A 17361-nucleotide genomic window follows, 5' to 3' on the forward strand; every position below is an offset into this window, starting at 1 on the left:
TAAAAAATACTTTAAATTTTTTAATATTCTGTTATCTTCCGTCATATTCCTGTCCTTATATATATATATATATATATATATATATATATGTCAATTGTAGCCTTCGGGGACAATTTTTGATATGCATTGGCTGTTTTGGAGACTTCTGGTTCTTTTGGGGACTGTCCTCAAAGTTTTATATATCAATTGTATGTTTTGGGGACGTCCCCAAAATTACAATTTTATTGGAATTGTACATTTTGGGGACACGTTTTCTTTGGGTACATTGGGGACCGTCCCCAAAGTTTTACAAGACATATTGGCTATTTTGAGGACATTTCATCATTTACGCTGAAATTTCGCGCGAGACGAAATATAATAAGTCAAAATGAACATCACAGATTTTCTAAGGCTGATGTCCCATGGAGCGGATTACGCAGAAGCGGAAGAAGCGGATCACCAATCACAGGACCATTTCAACGGAATATTTAAAAGAGTTCTATCAGAATGATCCCATGATTGGTGATCCGCTCATTTGCAACATTGCAAAATTTGACATACATACAAAACTTTATTATTTTCTACTTACTAAAAAACGCAACTTGCGACTTGCGATTAATGTAGAATGGGCTCAACGCATAACATAAATGCATAAGAAATCCAATTGGTTAAATTTCTTATGCACTTTGCATATGGACCAATCAATTTGCTTATGTACATATGTTATGCGTTATGCAAAAGTCTGGGCCCTAAGACCGGATCTACAATAGGTGTAGTAAAGCGAAAAGCACACACTCTTGCATAACGCATAACATAACTGCATAAGAAATTCGATTGGTTGAATTTCTTATGCACTTTGCTTATGGACCAATCAATTTGCTTATGTACATACGTTATGCGTTATGCAAAAGTGTGTGCTTTGGCCTTAAGTCTTAAAGAATTAACCAATTATATTCGATATTTTTTCTCACATTCAATTATAATTGGTCAGTTTCTTAGAGCTTAAGGCTTATTATAAGGTCTACCTATTGTAGACCGGGCCTAAGGCATGGGTACAATAAATAAACATTAACCTTAAAAATCTAATTTGTTAAGAAATCTGTCTTACTCATCACACATGCAATGTCTTGAACAAAATTTTACAATAATCAGTACGTTGTTTATACCTTTTGAAAAGAATTTTTAGTTATAAACAGATTATTGCATATGTTAATATTTAATAACAGTATCACAGACTTTGTCATTATAAAAATGCTTTAGCTTATTAAAACTGGTCTTTACTGTACTAACGGATGCACAAGTTTTGTATTATGTAATAAACTCATTATTTTATTGCTTATTGACCAAATATATTTACTATAAATGTAATAATTAATACAAACCGTTTTAATGTAAGGGACTCATTTTAATAAAAAAGCTTTCTGCAATTTTTGTTATAATAAGGAAACATTAATAAGAATTGAGCCTGTTAAAAGAAATAATTTTTATTAAATAAAATGACAATTAGTTGATTGTGCTAAAATTTGGCATATGATATATCGTACGTGTTGACTGGTATAGATTTCCTAACTTTACAAGACTTTTAAGGGTTTATTGTCTTTTAAATAGTAAAGTGACTTTTACTCAAGCAGTTTTTAAAATTGTACTTACTCGATGCAAAATATATAATCTTAACATTTACAGTTAGAAATATTACTATGACAAACAATAGACATGTAAAAGTGAAAACCATTTTTTAATAGGTACAGGGTAATAATTTGATAAAAAATTTAAAAAGTGAGCAAATTTATTTTTGAAATATATTAATTGCTTAACATCTGGTGAATATGTCCACTTTTGACATTTTCACTCAAATTATGTGAATATAGAAGTTTTCAAGTCTCTAAGGCCCGGTTCCACAACTCACGGTTAAATTAACTGGCTGATTGTTCCATTGGAATTGACCAATCGTATTTGTCGTTAAGCAAAATTAACAAATACGATTGATCAATTCCAATGGAATAATCGGCCAGTTAATTTAACCGTGAGTTGTGGAACCGGGCCTAAGAATCTTTATCATAATGTCAATTACTCATTAAAATGCAATGTATCTTGCATAGAATTTAATGTAAGCAACATGTTACACTTGATGGAAAATAGTATATCTAGACAGAGTTCAAAGTTACATAGAGTATTTTTATGACACTATTACAGAATTTGGCATTATGTACATTTCTTCTTAAAGCGACAATGAAAACTTTATTATTATGAGTTTAAAAACTTTAATACTTTTTGCTCATTAGAAAATGGTTTTCACATTTATATGTCCTTTTTTCAGACAGAAGAATCTACAACAACAAACAATATTACAAATATATTTTAAATTATGAAACAATGTTAAAATAAAGTTCGCTTTTTATTTACAAAGGAAATAAAACCTGAAAAATCCAGCAAAATTAGGAAATCTACAATATCACACGTAGAGCATGTCACATGCCAAATTTTAGCCCAATCAACTTATTGTCATTTTATTTAATTTAGTTTATTATTTAGTTAATTAAGTATTACAAACTTTGACACTGAAAATTTTTCAACTTTTTAAAACGAGTCTCTTGTGTATTAATGGATGCATTAGTTGTTGCAATATTTGATAAACTAGTTACATTATTATTTATTGACACAATAAACAACATTGTTTATTGACACAATGATAACAGTATTACAAATTTCTTAACTTACAAAATTCGACTTTTAAACATATTATGTTTACTGTACAATTTTTAATGCGTAAGAAATCAATTGTTTATCATACAACTCGATAAAGTTTTCAACATATAGTAATAGAGTTTAATTGTCGCTTTAAGAAAAAACTTTTTTATAGTGCCAAATTCTGTAATAATGTCATCATAACACATTATGTGTTATTAACACTAAACTTTGTTCAGATGCATTATTTTTTGTTAAATGTAATATATGTTTGCTAACGCTAAAATTTTAAGCGAGACATGTATTGCATAATTGATCGATCTCAGATGCATAAAAATTGTACGATAAATATAATATTAACTTCAAGTCAAATTTTGTAAAATTAAAAAAATCTGTCATTTCTATCACACATGCAGTATGTCTGGAACAAATTTTGTAGTAACCAATAGGTTATCTCTCATCATTAAAAATGATTGTTATGAAATAATTAATAACCTATATTAACATTTGAAAACGGTACTATATTATCATAATAAATTTTTTTATCTTATGAAAACGGTTCTCTTTTACACTAACAGATGCATTAGTATTGTAGGATATAATAAACTCGTGTACACTTTATTGTATGAAAAATTTTTTAATGAGCATAAACTAAGAATTTGATAAAAATTAAAAACGTGAAAAATTTTATACTATTAGAAATATATTAATTGTTCAACATCTAGAGAACATTATTACTTTTGATATTTTCACCCTAATTATGTGATACAAGGAATCTTCTAACATAATGTCAATTACTCGTGTAATATGTGTCTCGTATAGAATTTAGCATAAGCAACACGTCACATTGATGGAAAATAGTACATCTGAACAGAGATTAGTGTTACATAGAGTGTTTACGACACTATTACAGAATTTGACACTACATGTTTTTTTCTTAAAGCGACAATTAAATCTTTGTAACTGTAAGTTGCAACATTATTACTCTTTGCTCATTAAAAAATGGTTTTCACTTTCACATGTCCTTTCAGGTAGAAGAATATTTATAACTACGAATGTTAATATTACAAATAAATTTTGCATTATGAAACGATGTTAGAGCAAAGATCGCTTCTTATTGTACAAAGGATAATAAAATGTGAAAAGTCCTGCAAAGTTAAGAAATTTACGTAAATCACACGTAGAACATGACACATGCAAAAGTTTAACCTAATCAACTTATTGTCATTTTATTTAATGAAAAATTATTTCTTTTAACAGGCTTATTTCTTATTCATGCTTCCTTGCCATCACAAAAATTGTCAAAAGTTTTTTTGCTCAAATGAGTCTTATGTAAAATGGTTCCATTAATTATTGCATATGTTAAATGTATTGGGTCAATAAACAATAATGTAACAAGTTTATAAAATATTGCAACAACAACTAATGCAATCCGTTAATGCACAAAAAACTCGTTTTAAAAAGTTGAAAAATTTTCATATTGTCAAAATTTGTATTTGTAATACTCTTATCAAATATTAATATCTATAATATCTGTTCGTAACAATCATTTCGTGTTAAAAGGGATGTGATTATTGCAATATTCTGCTCAAGACATACTACATGTGTGATAGGCATGACAGATTTCTTAATCTTACAAAATTCGACTTTTAAGGTTAATATTATGTTTACGGTACGATAATTTTTAATGCGTAAGAGATAGATTGTATATCATACAACTCGATAAAGTTTTCAACATGTAGTAATAGAGTTTAATTGTCGCTTTAAAAAGAAACATTTTTATAATGCCAAATTCTGTAATAATGTCATCATAACACATTATGTGTTATTAGCACTAAACTCTGTTCAGAAGCATTATTTTCTGTTAAATGTAATATAAGTTGCTGACGCTAAAATTCTAAGTGAGACGCATATTGCATGATTAATCGATCTCATATGCATAAAAAATGATAAATATAATATTAACCTCAAAGTCAAATTTTGTAAGGTTAAAAAATCTGTCATTTCTATCACACATGCAGTATGCTTGAGCACAATTTGGTAATAATCAATACGTTATCTCCCATAATGAAAAATAATTATGTTCTGATTATTTTCTATATTAATATTTGAAAATTGTTTTACAGACTGTCATTATAAAAATTTTTATTTTATAAAACGAGTCTCTTCTGTGCTATCGGATGCATTAGTATTGCAATGTATGATAAACTCATCTTTATTATAATAAGTAAGCCTGTTCGTAGGAATGATTCTTCACGAAAAGAAAATGACAATACGTTGATGGTGCTATTTGGCATATGACATATTGTACGTGGGATTGGTGCAGACTTTCTAACATTGCAGGACTTAAAGTTTTATTGTCCTGCGAAGTAAAGTGATTTTTATTGTTTTTTTATTCAAAATATATTTGTAATAATAATGTCTATAGTTTACAAGTGTCCTTTTGCCTATGAAAAATGTAAAAGTGAGAACATTTTTTAATGAGCACAGGATAATAATTTAATAAAAATTAAAAATGTCAGCAAATTTATACTATTTGAAACATATTAATTGCTCAACATCTAGAAAAACATTTTCACTTTTGACATTTTCTCCCAAATTATATGATATAACATAAGTAACATGTTACACTTGGTAGAAAATAATACATCTAAATAGAGTGTTATCAAGAGTGTTTTTATGACATTGTTATAGAATTGATATTATGCGTGTTTTTCTTAAAGCGACAAATGAAACTTTATTATTCTTTGCTCGTTAATAAAAGATTTTCACTTTTACATGTCCTCTTTTTCAGGCAGAACACTTATAACTTATAAATATTACTATTACAAATATATTTTGCATTATAAAATGTTAGAATACAATGTTGGAATAAACATTACTTTTTATTTTGGAAAGGACAATAAAGTGGACAATAAAATTAAAAGTTCTGTAAAGTTAGGAAATCCTACACTAGTTACAGGTACAATATGTCACATGATAAATTTTAGCACAACTAACATTTTGTTAAGTTATTTAGTGAAAATATATTTCTTTGACAAGCTTACTTTTTATTAATGTTTCTTTAAACATAAAAATTGTAGGAATTTTTTTTATTAAAATGAGTTTCTTACATAATGATTGTATTAATTATTGCATAATACGTGTATTTTATGAGTGAATTGTAATATTTATCAGATAATATTACAATAATTAATGCATCAGTACGTTAATACAGAAGAGATCCGTTTTAATAACACGAATCATTTTCCAAGTCACAAAGTCTGTAATATTCTGTTATCAAATATTAATATAGTCTATAATCTATTTATAGCAATCATTTTTATTAAGAATAACAACGTATTAATTGCTGTTTAATTTTGCTTAAGACGTACTGCATTGTAATAGGCATGATTTTTTAATCTTACGAAATTTAATTTTTAGGCCCCGGGCATAGACTTTTGCATAACGCTTAAGAGAATTATCCAATCAGAGCTCTTAATTTCTATCCTGGGAAGGAAATAGAAACGAGTTTGATTGATTGGTTTTCTTATGCGTTACGCAAAAGTGTGTGCAATGATATTTATTAAAGGATTAAACATCCTTAGCGCATATAAAGCATAAGGGTGCTGTCCCATGGTGCTCTGAAAACGAAATCGGAAACGCAGATCGCCAATCACAAGATCATTCTGATAGAACCTTTTAAAAATTCCGTTGAAATGGTTCCCGTGATTGGTGATCCACCTTTTTCTTCTTCTTCTTTCCCGTTAGGTTAGGTTAGGTTTCCGTCCAATCCGCCTTTCTGATTCCGTTTCCAAGCACCATAAAAATATAATAGTTGATTATTCCATTGAAATTGACCAATCGTATTTGTTATTAAGCAAAACTAACAAATGCGATTGATCAATTCCAATGAAATAATGAACGATTAAGTTAATTAGAGTTTAGTGTAAGTGGCCTTCAGTGAGAGTGGTTTTAAGCTCGGTCTACGATAAGTCATTAGTCGTTGGTCGTAAGAAATCTAGCCAATCACAGTTGATCTTAGAGAAGAATAAACGAATATGATTGGTTAAATTTCTTACGACCAACGACTAACGACTACTTATTGTAGACCGGGCCTACATGTGACGTATTTGCGTAAGCTTAACTTGCGTCAACCAATCACATCGTCTTTTATGTGCCCTAAGGGCTCTGGCACACCAGCGCGATTTTGTCGCGCGATGTTCAATGAGCGACTGTCTTTCCGCTCATAGCTGTATACCCATTGGACATCGCACGTCACGCGCGACAAAATCGCGCTGGCTGCCAGAGCCATTAAGGGCCATCTACAATGGAGAGTCGTAGGCCGTAGCAGTAGTCGTAGAAAATGTCTCCACTTCGTATTGCTTTACTGTTTTCAGCCTACAGCAGACATTGAGCCAATTCATTGCGTGCTTACGATGAGCGTTGGGGCATTCGGGATTAGTTTTTGGTCGCCTTTCTTTGATGGCCGGCTTGTATGTTATTGCTACGTCGTTTTTATTTTAGACAGCATTGCCGTAGTTTTAGTGCTGTTACGGCTAAAACATTCCATTGTAGATGGCCCTTAAGGGTGCGGTCCCATGGAGCGGATTATGCAGAAGCGAAACGAGCGGATCACCAATCACGGGATTATTCTGATAGAACTCTTTCAAAGATTCCGTCGAAACGGTCCTGTGATTGGTGATCCGCTCGTTCCGCTTCCGCATATTCCGCTCCATGGGACCGTACCCTAAGACGATTTTAGGGACATTCAGAGCACGTTAAAGATGATGTGGTTGGTTGACGCAAATTACGTTTACACCGTATGTAAAGCCACTCTGAGGGTGCAGTCCCATAGAGCGTATTACGCCTAAGCGGAACGAGCGTATCACAAATTACGGGACCGTTTCGACGGAATTTTTGAAAGAGTTCTATCAGAATAATCTCGTGTTGGTGTTCCGCTCGTTCTGCTTATGCGTAATACGTTCCATGGGACTGCACCCTGAGGCTGATGTCCCCTGGAGCGGATTATGCGGAGCGGAATGAGGGTGCAGTCCCATGGAGCGGATTATGCGGAAGCGGAACGAGCGGATCACCAATCACGGGATTATTCTGATAGAACTCTTTTAAAGATTCCGTCGAAACGGTCCTGTGATCTCGTTCGCACATGTGTACAAGTGCAAAATCCACCTTTTGCACTTATGCGCATGCACGAGACCATCTTTTGCACTTGTACGCATGCGTGAACGAGAGAGAAAGGTATTACCCAAAGCATGCTAGCCTTTTCCCTCTGAATCTTACCCCTACTCCCACAATGCTCAGTCTAGATATATTATAGGCGAGTTTTTTAATTTATCGATCAATTGCATTATGCACAGATGCTTTTCTCTGTAAAAACTTTTTTTTGCGCATCGTGCGATTGAGTAATCGATGAGTTAAAAAACTCACCTTATGTCTATGGACGCGACAGACTCTTATTGGGTGCGTTCCACTTAAAGCTTGCAACGACCGTGGAATCATTTTATCCTTGTTGTTTATCAAATATTAAACAAAGATAAATGACGCTCGCAAGCGTTGCGAGCGTTAAGTGGAACGCACCCATTGTAGATCCGCCCTAATCCGCTTCATAGGACCGCAACCCGAGTGGTTGCGCTGCTGGTTGCAATGGCCGCATTCAGCAACTCAGCAGCTAAGTAGCAATCGAACATGATTGGTTCTGACTTATAGAACCAACAAATCAACGGCATTATTCAACGGAAAATCTAGTAATGTTGCTCAACTACTGAGTCTGCTGAATGCGGCCAATGAGTCTTTATTGCGATTAGTTTTTGCTCTAGTTCTATTAAATAACTAAGACCAAGACCAATTGAATTAAAAAATCACTGCGCGGCAAACTGTAGATGCAGACCAATTGAGACAAAGGTTAATATGCGATGTTCGAAGATGTGGATTTTTTATTGTATCTGCGCATTTTACGGTAAAGATATCTGTCGTGATGAAAATTTATATTAAAATTTACAAGGAAGTTGTAAAAATTCTAATAATGTTTGCTTTAGTAATGCTCACCAATGGTACATATTACGTATGTCCATTAAATGATATTTACGCAAGAAAAGGTAATAATTGCATGTTGAAAAATGCGCAGTTAAGAACAAAGGCATGCATAATGGCTGTTAACGGTACGTATGTTTTCACAATAACGCTATTGTTGCTAGAATTAACGGTAATTTTTACTTTTACTTTATCGCTGTGCCATAAGAAACACGTTCCTCGCATAATATGTTTAATGTCGTTTTTTAAATTATTGTACCTTTATGGAATCATTTTCCTTATCATAGATGCACTGTTGTATTATAATAATTATTAATCATTATTTTTGAAAACTTCTATAAGAGTACATCTCTGTCTCATCAATACAGAGAAGCAGAAAATAAATTAAGAAAGTAAAAAATTAATACAAATATTATGTCGTCAAAATTAATTTTTACAATATAATAATTGATAATTATATTGCAAATAATTGATGTTGGCCAGCAATCAATTCTGAAATAATATAATATTGATTTAATAACTTTAGTATTATTTTTATGAAAAATGTGACTTTTGTATTATTTTTATGAAAAATGTGACGTGACACATTTATATTTTTATGTAAAAATTGTTTCCACATTTATTTAAAATAATTTATTAAAAAGTATTACATTTTGCCTATAATGTCTTTAAAAGTTTGTAAGAAAAATGGGGACAAATTAAAAATATTTTTATATATTTGTAGCAAATATCGAGCATCTTTCTAAAATTAAAAAAAATTTAAACCATAATATTCCTCGAGTAAAATTACAATCTATAAATCTTTGCAAGTATAAAACACTTAGCCGACAAAAGCCTCGAATAATTAAATCTGAGGTACTTAAAAAAGGCCAAAAAATAAAAATAAAAAATAAAAGTAAAACTAATCAGCAGGCGCAAGAAAAACTAAAGACTACATCTGAAGAATACAATCTCTCTGGTAAGAAAATTGAAATTGAATATAAAGAAACTATTTTTTCAGAGTATATAAGTTTACTTCAAATTTAATTTATTGCTTATTGATGTTATCATCTTATTAAAATGCCATTATAACATAAATGAATTAAATGAAGAAATAGATACTATTAACATTAATATCTAATAGTGATATTAATACACTGTACATCTTACAAAATTTAAATATTGGTAATAAGTTGGTCAATAATTAATTATTTATTGAGTATTAATAAAAACAATTGTTAAAATTAATTTAAATAAATAATCACTAACATTTTATATTGCCAGTATTAAGTTTCTTTAAACTTTGCTCTTTTGTTATTTCATATATATAAATATAGTTCTTACAAATAATTTTTAAAATTTTTCAAATATGTATGATGTCAAATGTATATGGTAACAATAATAACAATAATAACTTCATTAATTTATTATTTCATAGTATATAAGTTTTTTAGACATTAATGTATCAAATGTCTCTTACAGAAATTTAATATTGACAGCATTAAATTGGCTTGTGATTAATTATTTTTCATATTAACAGTACTATTGGGTTAGTGCTTCTAATACGCAAAATAAATAATTAATCACTACTCAATTTAATGCTAATATTAAATTTTTATAAGAAACATTAATATCTTCTTTGACTATTTTATATATATTTAGATATGATTCTTACAAATGATTTTCAAATGCTATACTACAAATAGACACTGTGAATAATGATAGCTCGTCCACTGATTTATGTTTGAATATTCAAACAAGAATATTGGAAAAATCTAATACTCGAGAAACATTAGATACATTGGTTGAGAGATCAAAAACCAACACTGATGAAGACAATTGTAAGTTATATTTAATATATTAATACTGTTATAAATATTAAACGTCATATTCATTGTCTTTCTTATTACAATCTTTCACTTCAACTTAATTTATTTATACATCTCAAATTTGATATCCATAAATATTCTTTTTTTATTATCTATTGTTAATATTGTTAACGTTGTAAATAATATTTCATAAATTTTAGTATTAAATTGATCTTTGATTTATTATATATTATTACTATTAAAAATACTGTTATTAGTTCTTTTAATATTCAAGGTAAATAATTAATCACTGCTCAATATTAATGCTAATATTAAATTTTTGTAAGAAACATTAATATCTTCTTTAACTATTTTACATGTGTTTAGATAAGATTCTTACAAATGACTTTTCAAATGCCGCATTACAAACAGACACTGTAATAATGATATCTGGTCCACTGATTTATGTTTTGAAAATATTGAAACAAGAGTATTGGAAAGATCTGATAATCAAGAAACATTAAACATGTCGGTTGAGAAATCAAGAACCAATACTGATGAAGATAATTGTAAGTTACATTAAATATACTAACATTGTTATAAATGTTACATCGTATTAAATTGTCTTATTACATTCTTTCACTTCAACTTAATTTAAGTTATTTTATATATCTCAAATTTGATATCCATTTTGCAGCTATTTTAAAAGTATTTTTTTTATTATCTATTGTCAATATTGATAACGTTCTTCAAATTTCTTACAACTATATTTATTTATTTTATTAATTTAACTATATTTATTTATTTTATAATGATATTAATATTTCATAAATTTTAGTATTAAATTGATCTTTGATTCATTATATATTATTACTATAAAAGTACTGTTATTAGTGCTTTTAATATTCAAGGTAAATAATTAATCACTGCTCAATTTAATGCTAATATTAAATTTTTATGAGAAACTTTAATAACTTATTTAACTATTTTGTATCTATTTAGATATGATTCTTACAAATGACTTCTCAAAAAGTACACTACAAATAGGCATAATGAAAAACAATAGCTCGTCCACTGATTTATGTGTTGAAGATATTGAAGCAATAATATTGGAGAAATCTGATACTCAAGAAACATTAAATATGTTGGTTGAGAAATCAAGAAAAAATACTGATGAAGATAATTGTAAGTTACATTAACTATACTAACATTGTTATAAATGTTAAACGTTGTATTAAATTGTCTTATTACATTTTTTCACTTCAACTTAATTTAAGTTATTTTATATGTTTCAAATTTGATATCCATTTTGCAGCTATTTTAAAAGTATTTTTTTTTTATTATCTATTGTCAATATTGATAATGTTCCTCAAATTTTCTAACAACTATATTAATTTATTTATTTTATTAATTTAACTATATTAATATATTTATTTTATAATGATATTAATATTTCATAAATTTTAGTATTAAATTGATCTTTGATTCATTATATATTATTACTTCTAAAAGTACTATTATTAGTGCTTTAAATATTCAAGGTACATAATTAATCACTGCTCAATTTAATGCTAATATTAAATTTTTATGAGAAACTTTAATAACTCATTTAACTATTTTGTATCTATTTAGATATGATTCTTACAAATGACTTCTCAAAAAGCACACTACAAATAGGCACTATGAAAAACAATAGCTCGTCCACTGATTTATGTGTTGAAGATACTGAAACAATAATATTGGAAAAATCTGATACTCAAGAAACATTAAATATGTTGGTTGAGAAATCAAGAAAAAATACTGATGGAGATAATTGTAAGTTACATTTAATATACTAATATTATAAATGTTAAACATATTCAATTGTCTTTCTTATTACATTATCTCATTTTACTTTAAGTAAATTGAACTAAAATAACAGAATGTATGTTTCGTATCTTCCAACAATTGTATTCCTTATCTTAATTTAAATTATTTTGTACAGGGACTTAGACCGAAATCAAATTATGATTCGGTTTCAGTTACGGTTTAATAAAATATTTGAAAACTGTACCGATTCAATTTCAGTATAATAGGTTCAAATTTCTTGATAAATAAAGAAAATCAAAAACCGTTTAATTTGTCTTTTTTCGATTCTGATCCAGGCACTTAATTTTTCGATTCTTAATAAATAATAATAATTAATAATATTTAATAATACTTTAAATAATTGTAGAGTGTAGCGGAAACAAAAGCTGAGTTGAATTGTCCCCATAAAATCATTGCACTACAAAAAGAAAAGAACCGATTGGAACCGGTCCAGGTCCCTGATTCTGTACATTTCAAATTTGCAGGATTGGGTGGTAACTAGTTAAATAGTTGAAAGTTATTAATAAAGTTAAAAAGTTAATAACTTAATTTAATTTAGTTAATTTTAAATAATTTAATTTTTAATTTTAACTAATTATTTTTTAAACGTATAAACTTTAACTTATTAACTTTTTTGCTAAATTAAAAATTTTATCTGGGCAAAAGAAAAAATTATAAAATTATTTTTGCATAAAAACAATTTTTTGTTATTTCATATGATTTATATTATAATTTTATTTACAAATAAAGTAATAAATATATTTGATGATATTGTAATTATGTTGGTAATCTGATTTAAATAAATTATATGGCTTTTTCATTTAATATAAATAAAGCTTTTCAAAATTAACTTTTACTTTAACTTGAGTTAAAGTAATCTCAACGTAACTTTAACTAAGTTAGTTTTTTATTTATGTAACTTTTAACTTAATTAAATTAATTTTATAATCCATTAACTTTAATTTAATTTAGTTAAAAAAATATATTAACTTACCCAATCCTGCAAATTTGATATATTCATTTTCGGCTATTTTGACAATATTTTCTATAATCTTTTACCTTTGTTAATATTCTTAAAATCCCAATTATTATCGCTAATAATATTGTTTTAAATACTTTTTAAAACATTAAAAAATATTTTTAAACATTTTATATTTTATTAAGTCATTTTACGTTTTATTTGCAAGTATTACTTAGTGTTTTGGACGATACCGAGACTAGTCTCGGTCTCGGTGTCGAGATCTAGACGAGACTCAAAGTTTGAATTCGAGACAAAGACGAGACTTTTTATGCTGAGAGTCTTGACGATATCGAGAGTCTCGTCGAGAATTTTTATATATGAGATATAACTTTATTAATCAGTCATTTTTTAATAAGAATGGAAAATTTAATTACATGCGGATATATTTATTATTGTTTCATTAATCATTATTTAATTTATAAATCATTAAATAATGATTTAATAATGATTTAAATAATGATTTATAAATTAAATAATCCACCTCTTATTCTTATTACGTCAATGTCAGAAGTCGTTTAAAAAAAATCATTTTCCGAATTACGAGTAACCCAACGCGAAAAACACAGAACGGGTGACAGAGGGAACATTAACGAGGCTTTAAATAGATTATTAGTTTATTTATTGAAGTAGATTCTACTTAGTAGAATGTGTACTGTGTGTGTATGTGTGTGTGTGTGTGCGTGTGCGTGTGTGTGTAATACCATTAGAAGAAAATTTTTCAAGCCAACAACATAGAGCTTAAAAAAACCAACATTAAATCTTTAAAAATTAAAACCTTTAATTTAAAAACTTTACTGATGAGGCTGTCACTACAATATTTCAATTTTATCTTTAAGACTACAATTCAACCAAGAATTTATACATAAAATAATGCGTACCTATGTTTCATGTAATCTATTCTTGTGTTTTCTAATGACACCTTGGAAAAATAAACTTTCCGCTGGAACAGAAGTGGCGGTAATACCAAAAATATCCTTAGCCATTATTGATAGAGTAGGATACATTGCTTCACTTTGTTTTCACCAAATTAATACTAAAGATTCCTTTGATGCTCTTGGTGCATTTACATATGTTTCAAATTCTTGAATTGGCGTTTGTATTATTCATTCCATGTACAGAGAGTCAATATGTATATTATCTTCATCTGTTTCAATTGTGTTCTATATAATTATTACCATCATTTTGTTCTTCATTGTAATAATTTTTATAAAATTCTAAAAACTGTTTTATAGACTCTGCTTTCATTTCTTTGCCCCACGAAGTCAAATCAAAAGTTTCAATTTTATAGCGTGGATCTAAAATCAATGCGACACAGTAGATCCAATTAGTCTATTATGTGAATAATGCTTAAGCATTTTGTTACATCCTGCTTGAAATGCAGTTAGTCGATCTTTCTGTCTAATTCAAAAATTTTTTTCTTGATAGAATCTAAAAGCATATTAAATTCTACAATTATTACCATCGGTAATGTTACATATTTATCACCTAACAAAGTCGACAAAGTTTTAAATACTTTAAAGTACTTATAAAATTTTTCAAGAAGTTACCATTCATCTTGATTAAGTTTTAAATGAGAAAAAATGATGTTATTCTCGCAAAGCGTATTTAGGGGACTTTTTAAATGCAGTCCGGTTTTTATCACGTCATATGTACTGTTCAAACGTGTCGAAACGTCAATATTAGGCGATACATATTTAACATTTGTAGTTTCGCAGCAACTACGTAATTTAATTTGCCATTGTTGACGAACATATTTTTTTAAACATTTTCGCAATTTTGTTATGCATTGTTCGTCATTCATATCATTTTCTATTTCTTCATCTTCGGCATCTTCGTTATCGTACGTCATATCTTGCAGCTTTATCAATTTCAAAGTATCTTGAATACCTAAATTTAATATATGAGCAAAGCAACGAAAATGTTGCTGTTTTGCATCAAAGCGAATATTATTTTCTTCCATAAGAATTTGTAATTCTTTCATAAACCTGGTATTTGCAGATGCGTTATCTACTGTTATTCCTCCACACCTATTTTCAATGTGAAAAGATTTAACAATTTATAAAAAACTGTAGCAATATCTTCTTGCATGATTTTTGTTAGAAGGAATAAAATCTAAAGCTACGGACTGTAGTTCCCAATTACTGTCTACAAAATGGACTGTAATTCCATAGAATGATATATTTGCCAAGGAATTCCATCCGTCGATAGTAAAAGAAATTTTTGATTTATTTTCCATTAAAATTTTTTTCAAGTATTGTAGTTTTGCAAACTTTTGCATTACTTTTGTTCTTATTGAATCCCGTCTTGGTATTATAATTTTATCGTTAAGTTTTTGAAAAAAGTCGTGTAGCGTTATCTTCGAAAAAATTAAAAGGCAAATAAATTAATTTTTCAGATAAGTAGTTTAATTGCAATTAATTGATTATGGTTGGCCCCGTTAGCTTACTGAAATATGGGTTAACGACTTGGACGGGGTGGCTGCAGGAGGGGGGACGAGGGTCGTGTGTGTGTGTGTGTGTGCGCGCGCGCGCGCGCGCGTGTGTGTGTGTGTGTGCGTGTGTGTGCGCATGTGCGAAGCATTCTCTGCACCACACAGCTTTGCGACGTGGCCATTTTAAATGTGGCTGTTCCGAACGTGGCCGTTCCAAACTTGGCCGTTTCGAACGTGGTCATTTCGGACGCTCCCTTACATTTTAAAATGTAATTCTTTATCACTGGGGAGCACTTTAGGCTCACAGTAAAAATAGTGAATAATTTAAGTTTAATCGCATAAACCAAAAAGGTTAGAAAAAATGCTTTTTATGATTATTGAGACCGAGAGTCTTGATTCGAGACCGAATCGGGATGAAACCAAAAATTTCGAGACTGAGATGAGACTCGAGCTAATATCGCCTCGTTTCGGCGAGACCGAATCACTAGTATTACTTGTAAATTACTTATGCATCGTATTTTCTACACATGAGAATATATCAGTATATACTTCTAGTATATACTTAGTATATATTTAGTAGATAAAAGTATAAGGGTTTTTTGTAATTTTTGCAATTGTATTTTTATATTTAAGCTTCTGAATATATTCCTTCGTCTACAAGCGAGTCATCAATTTACTCAGATACAGAAAATGATAATACAAAGAATAATAGGAAAAATGTCTCTGTAAATAAAACTAATACGTCTAGTGGTTTAGACATATCTAATCTACATTTGTCAGGAACAAAAATGTGTGATGATGCTGAAATGTATGTCACAGAATCGTCAGGAAAACAAACACATTCCAAAAAAAATTGTTGTTATTACTGCAAAAGCTACAAAGTAAGATAGCACGTCACTTAGAAACTGTGCATTCTAATGAAAAAGAAGTTAAGAAATTTAGTGTATTACCTAAAGGAAACTACGAAAGAAAGAAAATAATAGAAACTCTTCGACGAAATGGCAATTTTCAGTTTAATACTAAAAAAGAGATAAACAATGGAGAACTTATCGTATGTAGGCGACCAAACAAAGAATGGCATAGAACGGCTACTGATTTTTTACCTTGTGGTAAGTGCAAAGGATTTTTTTCAAAAACATCTCTTCGACATCATTTTCGTCGTTGCACTGGACGTAATAGCAAAACATATAAATCAATAACTGTATTGGGTCGTACTATTGTTGGAAGAACTCACGAACTAGCTAATAAAATTCTTAGAACAATTGTCTTTCCCGTATTACGAGACGACGATGTGACTCGTGTAATAAGGTACGATCGGTTAATAATTCTATATGGAAATAAACTTTGTTTGAAATATAGATTGCAACACCAACACGACATGATAAGATCTCGATTACGGTTATTAGGACGTTATCTCATAGCACTAAAAACAAAAGATAAAAATATAACTGATTTTGCCTCATTATATGATCCGAAATTTTTATGATGTCGCAATTGCTGCTGTTAATTCTGTTGCGGGTTTTGATGAATATAAAAATGTTTACAAAGTACCATCTGTAGCATTTAATCTTGGGACGTAT

General features: G+C 29.0%; 1 protein-coding gene and 1 long non-coding RNA gene across 6 annotated transcripts; both read left to right on the top strand.

The window, feature by feature from the left end:
- The first annotated feature begins 3522 nt into the window (after positions 1 to 3522).
- Positions 3523 to 3921, top strand: LOC118648613. Its single transcript, XR_004965349.1, has 2 exons — positions 3523 to 3629; positions 3696 to 3921. It is a non-coding gene; the product is annotated as an uncharacterized LOC118648613 (long non-coding RNA).
- A 4589-nt stretch (positions 3922 to 8510) lies between these two features.
- Positions 8511 to 17211, top strand: LOC118648612. 5 transcript variants are annotated; one of them, XM_036294943.1, is made up of 7 exons: positions 8511 to 8822; positions 9419 to 9652; positions 10380 to 10514; positions 10869 to 11050; positions 11484 to 11666; positions 12114 to 12296; positions 16415 to 17211. In XM_036294943.1, exons 4-7 carry the CDS (start codon positions 11008 to 11010, stop codon positions 16669 to 16671), a joined length of 666 nt encoding a protein of 221 aa, XP_036150836.1. In that variant the 5' UTR covers positions 8511 to 8822; positions 9419 to 9652; positions 10380 to 10514; positions 10869 to 11007; the 3' UTR covers positions 16672 to 17211. The 5 variants fall into 5 exon arrangements, with proteins under 5 accessions (XP_036150836.1, XP_036150839.1, XP_036150838.1 ...); XM_036294946.1 differs by lacking the exon at positions 16415 to 17211 and adding an exon at positions 12466 to 12599; XM_036294945.1 differs by lacking the exon at positions 11484 to 11666.
- Positions 17212 to 17361: the final 150 nt, after the last annotated feature.

This window comes from Monomorium pharaonis, unplaced genomic scaffold, assembly GCF_013373865.1.
Source record: "Monomorium pharaonis isolate MP-MQ-018 unplaced genomic scaffold, ASM1337386v2 scaffold_542, whole genome shotgun sequence".
In the NCBI taxonomy this organism is placed as follows: Eukaryota; Metazoa; Arthropoda; class Insecta; order Hymenoptera; family Formicidae; genus Monomorium; species Monomorium pharaonis.

Excerpts from the sequence above, each read along its gene's own strand:
- LOC118648612 (XM_036294942.1), top strand. The coding sequence starts at position 8,572 with ATGCGATGTTCGAAGATGTGGATTTTTTATTGTATCTGCGCATTTTAC. Across the intron at positions 8,823-9,418 it reads ATGCATAATGGCTGTTAACG|CAAATATCGAGCATCTTTCT; the intron begins GTACGTATGTTT and ends ATATATTTGTAG. Across the intron at positions 10,515-10,868 it reads CAACACTGATGAAGACAATT|ATAAGATTCTTACAAATGAC; the intron begins GTAAGTTATATT and ends ACATGTGTTTAG.